Source organism: Pieris rapae, chromosome 1 (assembly GCF_905147795.1).
Source record: "Pieris rapae chromosome 1, ilPieRapa1.1, whole genome shotgun sequence".
Lineage (NCBI taxonomy): Eukaryota > Metazoa > Arthropoda > Insecta > Lepidoptera > Pieridae > Pieris > Pieris rapae.
In genome coordinates, this window is record NC_059509.1 from 2,626,329 (window position 1) to 2,643,019 (window position 16,691).

The 16,691-nt window shown below is 34.3% G+C and overlaps 2 protein-coding genes and 1 long non-coding RNA gene across 5 annotated transcripts; 2 read left to right on the forward strand and 1 right to left on the reverse strand.

The window, feature by feature from the left end:
* Positions 1–418: 418 nt before the first annotated feature.
* On the reverse strand, positions 419–5,234 carry LOC110994843. 3 transcript variants are annotated; one of them, XM_022261722.2, is made up of 7 exons: positions 5,128–5,232; positions 4,995–5,055; positions 4,503–4,782; positions 3,011–3,164; positions 2,510–2,571; positions 2,320–2,402; positions 420–1,456 (listed from the first exon to the last, which is right to left on the reverse strand). In XM_022261722.2, the coding sequence occupies exons 2-7, from the start codon at positions 5,049–5,051 to the stop codon at positions 599–601; spliced, it is 1,494 nt and encodes a 497-aa protein (XP_022117414.2). In that variant the 5' UTR covers positions 5,052–5,055; positions 5,128–5,232; the 3' UTR covers positions 420–598. The 3 variants fall into 3 exon arrangements, with proteins under 3 accessions (XP_045484605.1, XP_022117414.2, XP_045484602.1); XM_045628649.1 differs by having other exon boundaries at positions 419–1,456; positions 4,503–4,779; positions 4,995–5,233; XM_045628646.1 differs by having other exon boundaries at positions 4,995–5,234.
* Positions 5,235–5,488: 254 nt separating this feature from the next.
* LOC123689558 lies at positions 5,489–5,917 on the forward strand. Its single transcript, XR_006750513.1, has 2 exons — positions 5,489–5,549; positions 5,669–5,917. It is a non-coding gene; the product is annotated as an uncharacterized LOC123689558 (long non-coding RNA).
* A 2,438-nt stretch (positions 5,918–8,355) lies between these two features.
* On the forward strand, positions 8,356–16,267 carry LOC110994889 (MAP/microtubule affinity-regulating kinase 3-like). Its single transcript, XM_022261801.2, has 11 exons — positions 8,356–8,641; positions 8,862–8,990; positions 9,264–9,436; positions 10,023–10,081; positions 10,576–10,705; positions 11,229–11,389; positions 12,810–12,961; positions 13,188–13,801; positions 14,236–14,322; positions 15,102–15,165; positions 15,405–16,267. Exons 1-11 carry the CDS (start codon positions 8,519–8,521, stop codon positions 15,471–15,473), a joined length of 1,761 nt encoding a protein of 586 aa, XP_022117493.2. The 5' UTR covers positions 8,356–8,518; the 3' UTR covers positions 15,474–16,267.
* The last annotated feature ends 424 nt before the right edge of the window (positions 16,268–16,691 follow it).

Sequence of the window (16,691 nt, forward strand, 5' to 3'; positions counted from 1 at the left end):
AGGTGGGTCTACTTGCCTATTAGATTGAAAAATGATCATGAAACAGATTCAGAAAACTGAGGACCTAAATGGGTTCTAGCGCCACAATTTTTTTATTTTGTATTTTATAGATACAAGTACACGATAGTTTCAAGGTTGAGTTTGGAGATACAGGTCTAGTCTTATCATGCCGGGGACGGCTTGTCTTCGATGTAACCGAATCCAAGTTATGACCTGATTGAGCCAAGGAACGTGTACTTCTTGATAAAGACATTTTAATTTCAAATAAATAAATGTGTTTCTACTACATTTATCAAATGTTAGTTGTACCATTTTCGTTCAATATTATAGGTGTTATTTATGTACCAAGCAAGATGAAAAAAAAACACATGTAAACAAATAAATAAAATTTATTATATAAAAATAAACAAGTATAAAAATATTTTATATACGCATAGTTGCAGTAAGAAAAACAAACTCCTTATCCTTATCAACTACGTAATAATAAATTGTTCTTTATCTATTAACAAAAATTCGTTACGATTTTTTACCATGTTTTAGTAAACATTTTTTAATATACCTGCATACATTATCTTATAGCTAATAAAATATTTATAAGCTAATTCGCAAAAATTGTGCCAAAACTCGTCCAAATTGTTTTAGTCCATCCCAAAGGTATTTTATATACCGATACTTCGCCGTCACATAACGGTGACAATTCGTTTTCCAAAAACATAATAGGAGCTTTAATTTTGGTCAAATAAGAATAATACTCGTCTATACCTCCCTTCGAGTAATACAATACGCCACTACCTCTACTAATAGCCCTCAGAACCTCCTGCAATGAAATATCTTCAAGATAGACTATTTCGACGGGCATAACTTTACCGACACACATGAAATCCTTGCCAACGTCAACAAAGTCCATGTCAAAATTCATTGTAATTTTTTTCCCTTTTAAAGAACCAAGAACGAGTTCTCTCCTAACAAAAATATCTTTTTTCACCCATTCACTGCGTAGCTTCATAAGATGTTCAATTTTAGGTGTAAGTTTCGTTTTGATTTGATTATTATCAAGGTTTAGGTGGGAGAAGTAGGACTGTGCAATGCGCGGAGAGCCTTTAAAATTTCCATAATCATTTATCCATACAATGCTGCTTTTAAGGGAATTTGCGATTTCGTTGCTCTCGGCAACGTCGCTGGACCATAGAGAAACACAGAGCGATGTATTTATCAAACTTAATAATTCTTTGACAGTTCTGTATGTCTGTATGGGAATATACATTGTTGAAGATGAGGGTTGGGCGGCTGTGTCTTCGATAAATTCAAATAAGTATACTTTATCGTTGTAGTGGTATGTATCAGTGCAAAACTGAGATATTCTTTCGATTTTATGGATAGCTTTCGAACCAATCGACTGTTTGAAGCGTTCGATTGCACTCTCTTCAACATATATCATTTTTACAGCCCAGATATTCTGAAAAATAATAAATTGTTAATAGTTAGCTATAAATACAGCATAATTAAAAAAAAAAGAAGTGTTAAATGGTGCCTTCCTTATTTCTGAGGCGCACCTTAAATCCAACAGCCAAATACATGGACAAAACTATGTATAATGTGTATTCAACAAATCATCCCGACGCCACTGCAACTGGAGGCACAGCTATTATAATTAGATCATCCATAGAACATTATGAACTCCCACAATATCGGAATGCATTCAAACCACCTCAATTAATATCCAGGATGAAAATGGCAATTTCTACAGCTACATGCGATACTAACAAAACTAAAATTCAAAGAGAACAAAACTACATTCTTAAACAAATAAGCACCTCGCCTTGGTTTATAAGAAACGCCGAAGTACATGAACCTGGGCATACCTACGGTCAAGGAGGAAATAAAAGTAGGCGCTCAAGAGTACAAGACTGCTGGAGTATCGTTCAACTCAACCTACTGGAGTATATAAACCATCTCAAAAGACGAAGATCCCTGGAGCCCAGCAGAAATTGCTATTGTAGATATTCCTGATTAGGAATATCTCCCAGCAAATCATCCTACAACTCATCTGCTTATAGTCAGAAGACTGATTGCACGATGCACTTTTGGACAAAAAAAAATTAGCTATCAAGAACCTTAATCAAAGTGAATTTCTTTTTATATGTATGATTTTAGTCAGTGATTATTGTTCTATAAAAATTAAAAATAGTTAGTTTCATTATTAAATTACCGGAAATAAGGTGCGCCTGCGTGGCACTGTCATTTACGCACAGAGCAAAGCTATTAGAAGCAATAATAAAAACACAGAGTATGTGAAGTGATAAGTTTTTACAAAATTACCATTATAGGAGCATTTAAGAACACATCTACAGCGGACTCTATATCCGATCTTCTGGTAATAATTCCCACACAACTTCCGCAATCTGTAATACAAGAAAAATATTATCAATGGCAGCTAATTGCATTTTATTCATATTAATGCGAGACAAACTGATGTTCATGACGATTCATTAATAATATATGACATTACCTTTTTCAAAATGGAACAAGTTACCAGAATGCGGGCTCCCTATTTTTAGCAGTACCGATAATCTGAAAAACGCAATATTTATAAGGCAAGATAACCTAAGCTAAGAAAACCAACCAATTTAATCATTAAAACTAAATAAGTTTCACTGCTTTGCTGAAAGCATAAACATAATCTGATAAAAGAGACTGAGACAGTAACTAGACTATTGCAAGTAACGCACTGGTACTTGGAAATGTTATTTGTACAGTGTAAATTCTAAAAAACTCTGCATATGTTGACATTACAAAGAGTTGTTGTTCAATAGAAAGAAGAAAAATCTTTAGTAGATACAGAAATAGTTTTTTTTAGACTAGTATTGGTAATTACATAAAAAAAATCTTATTTGAACGCAATCGGGCGTATAGTGCATTTTTTGGGCCTGACGTCTTTTTCCTTATGATTGATAAATGATGATTATACATATACATATTTATTTCATAAACAACAAGGTTTTTATTTTACCCAGCTTCTTCACAAAGTTCCTTAAAAAGTGTACAAACAGCAACATTCCTTGTTGTTGATATGAGTATTGCCTCTTTAAATTCCGCAAGAAAAACATCTGCTAACAATCCCAAATTCACCAACGGCGTTGTGTCAGAAATTGTTATGCTTGGAGCTGAAACAAACATTAGTTTTATAATAATTGTAGGTAATAATTTTTCACATAATTTAATTCTTTCCATTTTATACAGGCCCACTTTTCCCACAAAGATTAAAAAAATCAACTACCAAGAAGCTTCAGACAAGTTGTAGTCCACGATGTCGCTGTAAGTGGTATGTGGACTTTGCTATGACAATAATATTAATATCTACATGAATTTCACTAATGCTGTAGTTTCATTTGCTAAAAACCTTACAATTATAGTAATATGATAGAATATAAAGCCAAAACTAATCTTAACATAACAATAATAAACTAAAGGGTGTCCCAACTAGAACGCAATTTTTAAATTTTAAATAAAACAGATATTTAAAAAAAAATCGTGAATCTTTATTATATCGTAAAGTAGACAGAAAGAGGTTATGTATGGAACAAGACATCGTGCAGATTGCCGCCACGGCTTTGCTAGCACACACACGATCTTTTAATAAAATTTTCAATGACCTTTTTGCATAAATGCTGCGGTATTTCATTAATGCAGCATCGAATTTCCTCTTTTAAGGCTTCAGTCGTCGTCGATTTATTCGCGTAAACCATGGACTTCAAAAAACCCCAAAGAAAGAAATCTAAAGGTGTTAAATCGCACGATCTAGGCGGCCAATTCTGATCGCCAAAACGCGAAATAACACGACCAGGAATGACTGATGCAGCAATTGAATTGTCTCCTGGCTGTATGGCATGTGGCGCCGTCTTGTTGAAACCACATGCCCTCCACATTCATTTCTTCAATTCTAGGCAAGAAAAAACTGGTTATCATTTCACGATACCGAACACCATTGACTGTTTGCGCTTGACCTGCCTCATTTTCATAAAAGAAAGGTCCAATGATTCCTTCAGCCCAAAAACCACACCACACAGTGACACGTTGAGGATGCATTTGCTTGTCGTAAATCACTCGAGGATTTTCCTCACCCCAAATGCCTGCTGCGACAATTTTTCCTATTGACGAAGCCATCAAGATGGAAATGGGCCAGGTCACTGAAGATGATTTTATTGGCAAATTCCGCATTTTCATGTTGTCTCTCCAATACCCAATTAATGAACTCCCTTCGCTGTTCATGGTCCGCTGGCTTCAGTTCCTGAGTCAATTGAACTTTGTATGCATGAAGATGCAAATCTTTCGTCAAAATTATAAACTGCATATTAGTAATGTAAAGTTTGACTAACAGTGTTGAAAATATAATTTTTAGATACTTATACATATAACACATTGAAATTTCGAGCATAAACAAAATGCTTATAATTATTACCAACTAAGCTACATAGAGGTAGTTAAATTACAACACGACTTACTCTTTATTATATTTTCAACCATTACTGGCTCATTACACAGACTATGGTAATTTAAATAATTTACCAACAGCTTTAAATCATTATTCTTGGTTGTTTTCACAGGAAATTTTCTTATAAAATATTCTAATTGGCAAAACAGATCTATATTTTTTTCAATTAAATTAGCCAATTTTTTAAATTTATCTGGCAAATCTTCTATAGCTCCTCTTAAATAGGTATCCTTCTTTATGTCTGTTTTGGTGGGTTCTTCCACTAAATTAGGATGATCTTCAAAAAACTTCTGAAAAACAGTTTTTTTTGTAATTATATAATAATAATAACACAAGCAATAACGACATTTTTTAAACTACAGAAAACTTTCAGTTATATATAAATAGTGCACAGGAACCTTTTTAAGCATGTTTGTTCAATTCAAACTAGATCAAGGTAGCATGTATTTCAAGAAATACCAATAGAATAAATAAAAATAGTTCTTCATATTTTTATACTTACTTTAGCTAATGATGTATTAACTTCCATCGTATCAAATTTTAGTGGTTCTAAATTCATATTCCTGTAGATAAATGATAATATTTTAAAGAATGTTCAAAGATACAGAAAACACCTGTAACATACACGACTTAACTTTCCAGTTTTTACACCACAAATCAATTTATTAGTCGCAGTTATCTGTTCACTATCAATTTGAACTTTTTGAACATTGATAACAATTTTGTAAAAATGCAACCGTATATTGCTACCATAGAGTATAGACTGTTGCCACCTGCCTAGTATAGGTTGTCATGTGTAAGTTGGCGTGTGGCAGAAAAAGGTACTAATTTTGACAGTTGTGTTGACAGTTCTAACAGCTTGGTAGCCTCACGTGTGTCGGTGCTAATAATTTGTGTTTTAAAGTGTAAAAATCATTACGAAACATGCCAAAAGTAGTGCGGAGTGCAGCTAGAGAAATTATTCTAGCTGTAAAACGTTTTTGTGAAGAGGAGAAACGTAACAATGGGCCGATTATTCCATTTCAACAAGTGAATGCTCGAACAGCGGCTTTGACAGGTAAAGTATTGCCAGTTAAAAGTGATATTTATATCCCCAAATTTAGGGAAAAATAATAATTGCTTTTGAAAGTAAATGTGATTGATGGATAACTTAAAATATTTTTTGTTTTATTTAAGGTGTTTCTGAAAGAACCGTGAACCGTATAGTTTCAGAGGGAAAAATCATGGAAAGTAATTTTACAGCGAGAACTGAAGTCCCTAATCAAGCAGCTCAAGGACCTTCCACATCCACAGCTTGTGATGACAATTCCACACCAGAGAACACTACTTCCGAGGCTAAGACGATAAAACTAGTCACTCCAGGTAAAAGTAGAAAAAGAAAATTAACTGTTTCTGATTTGGATGACTTTGATCTTTGTGTTATTAGACGCAAAATCCAATCTTATTATTTAAATAATTCCGTCCCTACTCTCAGAAAATTACATTGTGATCTAAAGGCAGACATCAATTTCAAGGGTAGTATAGAATCTCTCAGAAAAATACTACACAAGTTGGGATTTAGTTATAAAAAGAATAAATCCAAAAGGATGGTTCTCATGGAGCGATATGATGTTGTTGCCTGGCCATCAAGATTTTTACGAGAAATAGACAATAATAGAAGGAGTGACAATCCGAGGCCAATCGTTTATTTGGACGAGACTTATTTACACCCTGGCTATAAAGTTAAAAAATGTTGGCAGTCTGAGGAAACTGAAGGTGTCCTTACAGAAGTCTCAGAAGGTCAGAGATGGATCATAGTGAATGCCGGAAGTGAGAAAGGTTTTATCCCCAATAGTCTTTTGTGTTTCAAATCTAAGACCAAAAGTGGAGATTATCACGACGAGATGAATTGAGATAACTTCAGTAAATGGCTACAAGAAAAGCTTATCCCAAACTTAGAGCCCAATTCATTAATAGTGATGGACAATGCGTCATATCACTGTATTAAAATAAATAAACGCGTGACAATGAACAGTAAGAAACAAGAGATGCAAGATTTCATAAAAAAAACAATCTTTCATACTTGGAAACCATGAAAAAAGCAGAATTGTATGAAATTATAAAAACAATCAATCAGGAGAATGTCTACTTAATTGATGAAATATTAAAGAAACATGGTCATAAGGCTGTAAGACTTCCGCCTTATCATTGTGACTTTAATGCAATAGAATTCATTTGGAGTTCGTTCAAAAGAATATTTGCAGACACAAATGTTACTGGCCTCTCTGAAAACATGGAACAGAGAATCCATAGTGCATTTTCCAAAATAACTGCTGAAGAATGGCAGAAACACTGTAATCACGTTATAAATGTTGAAAATAATTATCGTATGACAGACAACCGCCTTGAAACAGTAATGGAACCATTTTTAATTGATTTGAATAGCAGCGACTCAGATTCTTCTGACACAGATGACTCTGAAGAATTCATGGAAGGAATAATGCCTCTAACAGACCATAATTACTATAAAAAATAATTTTTTGTTATTAAGTTTTTTATTTACCTTTAATGTAATATCTAAGAATATCCATCAATCCAAACTAAACAAAAAAAGTGGCAACACAGAGGGTTGTAGGAGGCGCCGCCACTGGAACGCCAACTTATACTTGACAGTCTATACTGACTACATTAAACATAGATAATAAATACAATAATACGCACTGCTCAAAGTAACATCAGAAAACCGTCTCTTCAACGGTATTAAATATGTTTTTACAACAGAACAGCTCCTTTCTTCATGCACAAATATTTCTGAAACGCTTTACGTTAAAATTATAAATATAATTTGGCAAGAATTTCATAAGTGAAACTTTCCTCCCGTTCCGCCTTCTTAGGAAGGTATCCCTCTCACAATTGCTCAAGCTGATACCCGTGTCTCGCTGGAGCGCTTGTCAGTCCAATTTTCCGGCAGAGCTTCGCTCGCCAGCTTGGCCTGGGCTGTCAAGGCCCGGGCCAAGCTGGCCCTAGTTTGGGTATTATTTCCGCATTAGTGTCAATGCATGACCCCATTTCACCCCTCATTGATGATAGAGATGAAACGTTCAATTTTAATATTTACTTGATTACAATAAGTAACTGCTCTACCATATTACGATGAAGTCCTCACCTAAAACCATATCATATGCTTCTCATTACATATGAATAAAGTATATTATGATTTCATTTGATTTAATTCAAACATTTAACATCGACTCCAGTGAAAATTCCTAGGATGATATGATGGATGGCTTTCTGGTTCATACGCATAAAAAGCTAAACTACGAAAAATTTATAAACTTCAAAGGAGGAAATAAATAACTCCATGATATCACGCATGTTAAAACCAAATAGGCATCTTAACGTTAGCTAGAAAGCTACGCTACTGGTTCTGTGGGAAAATATCAGCGATAGTTTATCATAAAGTAAACAGGTGTTTAGATGTTTTATGCAGATTAAGTACCTAATTATACACTATTTGGAGAATAATTCAGTGGCGCAAAACTTAGCTGTTGTTTACCTTCACTGTACCAGTGAAAGATGTAAAGTGTTTTCTTTATAAAACAGTTTCCTAACTCAATAATTGAAATGTAGGTAGTTAAATGACAAGCGTTAAAGATGCTTTATTAAGAACTCGGCTCAGTAGTACTGCAAACGTTTAAAATTAAAACAATCAAGCACACATTTATAAAAAGCGTCCCTTTTTAGTATTGCACCTATCCCAATTATAACATCATATAAATATATTAAGTCCCTAATATATAAATATATAATTACAGTTTTAATACACGATAATAATACAGTAGGCGCGTACAACTCTTGCATCACAATGTATTTAGAACAATCATGAACTGGCGAATAACAAATGTCACAAAGACATCGTTCCAATTTCAAGGGAGCAAACAAACGATTGCCAACGACATGACAAGCGTGCATGACGGTCAACGTTGTATATAAAATATTTTGTAAAATTCGCGCCAACATAATGCCCATAAGATTTAGAAACTAGCAATGGCAATGGCAAAGAAAGGGCAAGTTTACAGCGTCGGCAACTATTTGATGACGGGAAAAGTTTTTGGGAAAGGTCACTTTGCAAAGGTAGAAGAAGCAACGCATAGGATTATCGGCAAAAAGGTTCTTCATTCATTGACTATTTCTAACTAACCCTCGAGTCTACAGATGTCTACAGTCTAGCTATTGGACCAGCTCATGACGCATGTGCATACACATAATATGATACGTAGGATGATAATCTCCAATAATGCTAACCAGAACTATTTATAATGTGATTCTACAAATATGTAAAAAGCCGGTCGGACGCAATATATATTTAAAGTAAGTATTGATTTAATAGGTGGCGATTAAAGTGATAGACTTGACCTGCATCAAAGAGGACTATGCAAGACGCAACTTACACCGCGAGCCCCGGGTGATGGCAAAGTTGCGGCATCCGTGCATAGCTGCCCTTTATGAGACTATGATGGTTGGTTACCAACTATTTACTTTTACCCAATTTAAAATAACCCAGAGAAGCTAAGTTTACAATTAGACGTACATATAACTAGTATGTATCGATTCGGCCTAACTGAGATATGATCCCATTTGGTTTGTACTATCAAAATCTCTAGTACTTACCAAATGCATACATTTACAAGTTTACTGGTATTTTTTTATGTCCCAATTAGAAATATTTCTCTACTGACCCACACCCAACATAATACATTCATGGTGTATATATTAACTATTTATTTACTAGCACGGGCCACGACTTTACGTAGTGATGGAGGCGGCGGCAGGCGGTGATCTTTGTTCCTATGTCCTTGCCACCAGAGGTTCAGCGCGTGGCCTACCCGAATCTCGGGCAAAAGCGTTAGCCGCTCAGTTGGTTTCAGCTGTACGTCACATGCATTCACGAGGGGTCGTCCATCGGTAATAGTAATTCTGTACCTTCTTAAAATACATATCTAAAGGTTAACATCGTATGAGTTTCGCGATTAGAAACTGTGGTCGCACCTAGGAACACCAGCTGTATAATTGATTCTACTGTGAACTCTATTAAATGAATATTTGTTCATACGGTGAAATAACACCATACACAGAAAACTAGCATGCATTAGACTGAAATTTTGTCTAGTATGTCAACTTCAATACGTTTTTGAGATACGGTAGTTGTTAGTGCTATGTCCGAATTTTGAAATTTTACGGAAAATTAATCACTGAATTGATTTACGGAAAAGTTTTGACCTGATATTGTGAAATATTTGTATGAAACATTACCGCGCATCACGTACCTAAGCGCAAAACCGTAGTTTTTAGCCTAAATTCATTTAGAGTCTAGTCTAGGTGTTTGATTAACTAGCTGAATATCATTCAGGCCGCTAGTTAAACGTCGCTGTTTACTAAAAATGATTAGCTGTTAATTGAATTAAGCTAGTTGGTTAATTAAGGTAATTGGCTGCGAAATAACTTGCACGCAAAACATCCATACGTTAGCTAAACGTTCATTACCTTACAGAGATCTGAAGATGGAGAACATAATGTTAGATAGTACTAAGCAGTTTATAAAAATTGTTGGTAAGTAAATAAGTTTTGTGCATACATATACATAATTATGAATATTGTTTAAACTTTGAAATCGTGTGGTAAGTCTTTTTTTGAAATCTTGATAGTCTACGTATGTGGTACATCAGCGAAGTGTAAAATATACATAAACCTATTTTGATTACATGCTTATACAGTGTACAAGTATATGTTCTTTCCTACTTTTTTGCATTGCCGTTGCTTTCATTCTCGTTTGCGACCTAAGCACAGAAGCAATGGAGTATGTTTCTGGATTAACAGTAAAGATTTTGGTCGGATTGTTTAAATGTGAACAAAGTTTTAAATATCAAAGAAAACAAAAGATTCTTTGAGCTTTAATTTTAAAATTTTATACACAAATTTTCCTTTTTTGAGGATTTTTGAGGAGGTTCCAAGCGTTCTACAGCATTTATATACAAATATATCGGTTGTTTATAGGAGTACATAGCTCCTGAATTAATTTGCTTACATTATTTATAATTCGATAGATTTCGGGCTTTCTAATGTATGGAGTGCGGGTGGAGCGCTTCGTACGCCATGCGGATCACTAGAATACGCAGCGCCCGAGTTGTTTGTGGATGGGCGGAAATATGGACCCGAAGTTGATTTGTGGAGCATGTTAGAACCTATTATTTTTAATCTGAACAAACATTTCAACTATGTATAAAGTACCAATATCGACAGAGTGTAAAGCAGGAGTAAAGTGAAACTTGTCAGGCGATTTTAACGAAGGCGGTCCAAAAACATTTGTACATACTTTCTAATAGAAATAACATGGTTACCATGGTAACAAATAGGGTACTAATTAATTCACATTTATGTAGTTCGTCTGGGTATGTTTTTTGATAAAAAGAATTCTATCATCATTGGACAGATATATTTCATATTTTTTACTCAGTAGTTGAACATGCCACCTAGTATATAAAAACATAATTGCAATTAAAGAAAACTCAGTCTTTAGTGAGAGTTTCTCGTTGTTTATAAAAATTATGTAATTACAGAACTTTGCAATCCTCAAAATGACTGATTATTGAAGTCATTGGTTACATGGATGTTTTTAAATTCACGTGGACCGCCCTTTTGGACTCGTGTTTTTTTTATTTCTTTAAAGTGTTCAGTTTAACCAGCTGTTTTGTTTTAGCGGTGTGATAGTTTATGGAATGGTGACTGGCGGTCTGCCATTCGCGTGTGCAGAAGGAAGCAAACAGGCGACAGAAGGCCACTCTAGACCACAACTAAGGGCTGCTATAGCAAGAGGATTTACCAGGAAACAGAGGAATGCACTTGCTTGTGTGTCTACAGGTATAAGGGATTTCATTATTAAGTTATGCGCGACAATTTTCAATATCTGGCCACGTTTTTTGCCTAAACTGAAAATGTATTGAATTAATGAAAATGACTAAAGTATTTGATAAACAAAACTTACATACACTAGGGGCGGTCGCAAGACTGGATTTTTTAAATTTTGTAAATAAAATAATATATTATTATATTATTAATGGTAATTGATGTTAAAGAATTTATGTAATCGCTCCACTCCAGTATTTCGTTATTCGTTCCAATCATCCATGATTACATATTAAGTATATAAAACCGCTGACGTGTTGAATCTCAGTGTTGTGTATGTCATTATGAATATATAAAAAGCAACTTTTTTTACCCTGGGCCAACACGGTTTGTACCAATGTACAAACCGTGCGGGCCGTATATGAGGAAAAAACTACAATAAGTTCTACATTGAATTGTCTATTAAACTAAAAATGAAAATTAATTTTAAACACTTCTTTAGCAATATCCGCTTACTTCTGCGTCATCAATAGTCATTTAGATTATTTTTAGTAATAAATAAAAGGTAGTAGGATATTCGTTTACGGGGTTATTAAAACACAAATTTTTAAAGCATAACGATTATAATTACAAAAGCCTTAATTACACAAACAGTTCTTCGTACAATAAGCCACTTCCGCAGTTTTTGAACAATCACAGCGTTTGGTACGTGTTTTTCTGAAACAAAAATAAATTGTTTATTGTGCTATATGTGTACGGGGATTAATCATAGTGGACTAAACAGTATGAGGCCGTGTGCCATATTTGTCTATTTCATTGTGAGCTTCTTTTTACACAACTTGTATTCTTATTCCAATATATATATTTTTTAAATAATTTTACAGAATATAATAAAATCATTAGAAAACTGCTGTGGTTTGTATGAATGTAACAATAGCAGTCTTGTTAAGGAACGCGACATATAAAAATAATATTCAATTTCCTTTTAATGTTGGTTAACGTTAGGCTATCACAGTGATGGGCAAAGTACGGCCCGCGAAAGTGTATTATCCGTCCGTTGAGGGTCCATCGACATGGATAAATGAAGAACTATGAAGAAAAATAAATTCTACTTGTAATATTATGATTGAAAGCTTTAACATACAATGCATTTATTTTTGTAATTCTGGCCCTCTAGATTTTCTTTAACTTTGTTGCCCGCCATTAAAAAAGTTGCCTACCACTAAGCTATGGACTGGATAGTCCATTTATTAGCCGCGGTAGCAAACACCTCAATGTTCTCTCGCCATATACGTTTCTCTCGATGTACAGAGCCGAACTTGTGTTACTGCTTGGGTGCGTACGTTATGATCAACTCGTCATATCAAATATCAAATCGAAAAAATTACGTAATGCCGTTAGAAATTTTCAGACTGATGTAGTGCAATTCTTTCAGAATGCAAGATGTTCATACAACAACTACTTGAACCCAAAGTAGAGCTTCGCATGAAGATTGAAGAGGCCGCGCGGCACAGATGGGTGAAGCGGCCTGGTATGCGAATGAAGACACATCCTTTACCCCCGCCCGATTCCAAAGTTAATAGAGAGGTGATTAATATATTCTTCCGGGTTTTTGGGTTTAAATAAATATTTATTTATTTATTTTTCTAAAAAAAAACTATTTAGATAGTCTAGTACTAACAGAATGCGTATGTTCTATTCCAGTATAAAGGTAGATGTAACAATTATGTATAATGTGTCGTTTGTTGATTATTTTAGTTTATATGTTTATATGTAATTTTTTTTAACCGTTAATAATTATTTCACGTTTCAGATATACAGACAAATCGCCGAACTATGCGCGCAGAACTTTTTGGATATCGTCGCTCAGATCAAGGCTGAACCATTTGGTTCAACCGCTGGTTTGTACAATATAAAGACGCATCTACATCAAATGCAGGCCGCGTCCGGGCTGGATCTCCTCTGGTCTTCAAACACAACGGAACCACGACCTTTATCGCCGCCAGAATATCGCGCCAAGTACGAGCTTAAGGAGCCAAGTTTTTCTACACTATCTCAGCACTCCCAGGTGGTGTCAAATTTGCAGAAATTCCGTCCAGTTCCAAAACCAACTCCGAAGCCGGGAAATTCAACAGCCGAAACCGTGGAGAAGATCAGCGACGAGATTAAAAGCAAAGCGAAGTTGAGCTATTTCGCAATGCGGAGACCAGTCTTCAAGGTGTACGAGAACGGAGATGGCTTGGACAGTCGTCTACCGAGCATTAAGGAGTATTCGAATCCAGATGTGAACGAAAAGAAGCCAAAGCTCAAACCTCCCATGAAGAAGACCCAGCTAGATGAACCATTAAGACTCAGCAGTTGTCCAAATAAATCTAGCGATGTGAAGAGGAGCGATTTCTGCAGACGTGGTGGAGATGGGTTACCAAGGTATTTTCTTTAATTTAGGTGTTATTTTTCAAACTCAATGCAAATGCAATTCTTGAACATGTTTGGTATATCCTCGCCTTACGTGTTGTTAAATTTAGTCAGTTGTTTAGTTGACATTAGTTATTGTTGGATGAAGGCTTAGGTAGCAAGGCAAAGTAAATGTCTTAGAACCTAGAATAGGTATTTTATAGGCAAGAAAGCCTTTTATGTCACACGACGTTGATTTGAAGAGAATCTGCCTCTGTAGAGCTAGTTTTCTCCTATATCAACCGCGAAATTTGAACGAACAATCGAATAAATATAATGGAATCGAATTCGAACCCATCTAAGATGATGCACGCTTTATCACTATTCTGTTTGCAGTAGAATCTGGTTAGGAAATAACGTTAACATTGAACTATTGGAAAAATATTGACATAATGCTGCATTTATAGCTGGCGTGCGAGTGGTGTATCAAGAACGCAAGCACCTCGAATATTACTACAAAGTAATGCGACTACAATTAAAAGAGCGTCATTGGGGTGAGTTTCTTTAATGACATTCTTGCTCATCAGTAGACAAGTTCTACCGCATTATAAAACATGCTGTAAGTGATATCACGGCTGTAATATTTTTCGAGAATCCCGTTTGAGGGCAATAAAAATAAAATACTAAGTATTTCTTATGTTTTACCTACTAAAAGGTAAATCTAAATATTTACTTACTCAAGTGACGTAATACAAAAATAAAAAATACTTCAATATCAGTAACAATATATAGAATAAACTTTAATAACTTTGTTTTATTATTTAGCTGGCATCATTGCCTACCAATTCCAGGTTTTGAAAATATTAAAAAATATATAGCTAACATTTTATTTTTTTTGAATCAGTTTTACTTGTGCGTGTTTTACTGTTTGTAACGTAATATCACTATCACTCGCCGTAAAAACAGCGTTTAATGTGAAGCACCGCCCCCAATAAAATGGACACATTCACCAAGAAATAAAATGTCTGTATAGAATCAGATGTTCAGACTCGTATTGAAATTGAAAAATGTGCAAAAAGGCCAAAAAGGTTTGCAATCTCTGACATGTCAAAAAATGATAGCTGTCAGAATTCTACGAACTGCCCCCGCTACATGACAACCACGCCTAAACGAGCCATATAAGATCATGCGACCACAGCGAAAATGTTCTGAAAGTAATAAAAAAAACGTAAAATGCTAGTACTGCGAATTATACCCTAAGTAAAGGTTACCTAAAATCCCTAGCGTGTTTTCTGCAACTTTTATAAAACTTTTAAAAATAATTTTCTTTTAGAAACATTGTGAGCCCGCACTCATCTTCCAACAATAGTCACTGCAAAAGCGAAAGAGCTATGCCTGTAAGTGCTTTATTTTCGTTTATGGTTATCAGGAGCTATTAGCTGGTTTAGAGTTCCTTTATAGAACGCCGAAGAAAAATATTCTTCAGAAAGAGTTATGCCTTTTGGGTAAGATTGAGTTTGAGCGTTGATTGCATACATTGAAAGTCTTACACTAGTAAGTAATATTATATTCCTGTATCTGTAAATAAATTAGAATATTTAAATTGGAATTGTTGTAAATGGATTAATGTTTTCAGGTCGGCTGGTACTCGCGGCCCATGGCGAAGGAAACACAACGTCTACGCCGCACCGCGCCTATTAAATAACTTTTAGATAGACTTTTCGATGTTCTTATTTTGTAAGATTTTATTTCAAATCTTTCAAATCAATATTTTATGATTTTTGTATAATAAATATAAAAGTTGGAAGTAGGATTATGTATTCTGGAATTCGTTTAGGTACTGCAGGTATTGAGTCGAGAATTAGCGAGAATCCATTAAAATTTAAATCCTATAAAATTTTAGCACAGACTAGTAGTAGTAAGATTGATAGACTAAAGCAGAATTTAATTTTGAGAGAAAAACCATTATTAGCGTTAACTCACGTTTCTAGTTATTCATGAAAGTATTATGAACATTACCAGCTATTAAATATTTTTTTAAAATAAAAATGACAGAAACTTAAGTCATAGTACTTTCATGAATAAAATCCTTAATGTAACAAAATTTATACAAGCAATACATAAAAAACCGAGAGAAAATTGGGAAATTATAATCATATATAAATAATATTGACTTCTTATTGTACAAATAATACAGGCTTTCTATTTTGTCAGCGTTTTTCATAGAGAAGTACCACGAATAATACGAAATAATTTTATTAATAAATAGGTTTTATTGCTCTTATTACAGCATAAACACATTTGACAGAAAGAGACGAAAGAGTACTATAATTAAGAGAATTCGTAGTATATAACGAATCTCAGGCTTCCTTCACGATCTAAGGGTAAAATTTAGTATACAAAAACGAAGTAATTTCTAATTTAATTCTAAATTTAAATTTCTAATTCTGGTTTCGTGTAGACAAAACTAGCTTCATTGGTGTAGCTTTAAAAACTAGCCTCTCAACTAGTTATCAGTTGAAGCTAGCATCTTACAGTGACGATTTCACGAATTTTCGAGAAACTCCTACGAGAAATTCTTACATTTGTTTGCCAATTATGATTAATAAAATTTTAAATAACACATATTTTTGAAATTATTATATATTACCTCAATAAAAAGACTAGATATGAAGTACGTAAAGAAAACTAAAATTATGGATTAATTGCAAAAAAACTTCAGTGGATATGGGCGCGTCACACCGCTTGCATGAACTGGCAGATGGACAGAGTAACAAGGTGGAAAGGGCCACAAAGGAAAAGAAAGAGATGCCGTCTTGCAAGGTGGACTAACTAGCTTAAAGTTGGTGGAGAAGATTGAGAGGAAATTGCTTAAGAGAGGAGCCAGTTATATATAATTATTTTTGTATAAAATTTTAAGTGT

What these genes read in the sequence shown, in the direction of transcription:
- LOC110994889 (XM_022261801.2), top strand. Translation starts at nt 8,519, where the DNA reads ATGGCAATGGCAAAGAAAGGGCAAGTTTACAGCGTCGGCAACTATTTG. An exon ending in CCCTTTATGAGACTATGATG is followed by an intron (nt 8,991 to 9,263) that starts GTTGGTTACCAA and finishes TTTATTTACTAG; the next exon opens with CACGGGCCACGACTTTACGT. An exon ending in GGTGGAGATGGGTTACCAAG is followed by an intron (nt 13,802 to 14,235) that starts GTATTTTCTTTA and finishes CTGCATTTATAG; the next exon opens with CTGGCGTGCGAGTGGTGTAT.
- LOC110994843 (XM_045628646.1), bottom strand. Translation starts at nt 5,051, where the DNA reads ATGAATTTAGAACCACTAAAATTTGATACGATGGAAGTTAATACATCA. An exon ending in TTAATACATCATTAGCTAAA is followed by an intron (nt 4,783 to 4,994) that starts GTAAGTATAAAA and finishes ACTGTTTTTCAG; the next exon opens with AAGTTTTTTGAAGATCATCC. An exon ending in GGTTGAAAATATAATAAAGA is followed by an intron (nt 3,165 to 4,502) that starts GTAAGTCGTGTT and finishes TGTTTGTTTCAG; the next exon opens with CTCCAAGCATAACAATTTCT.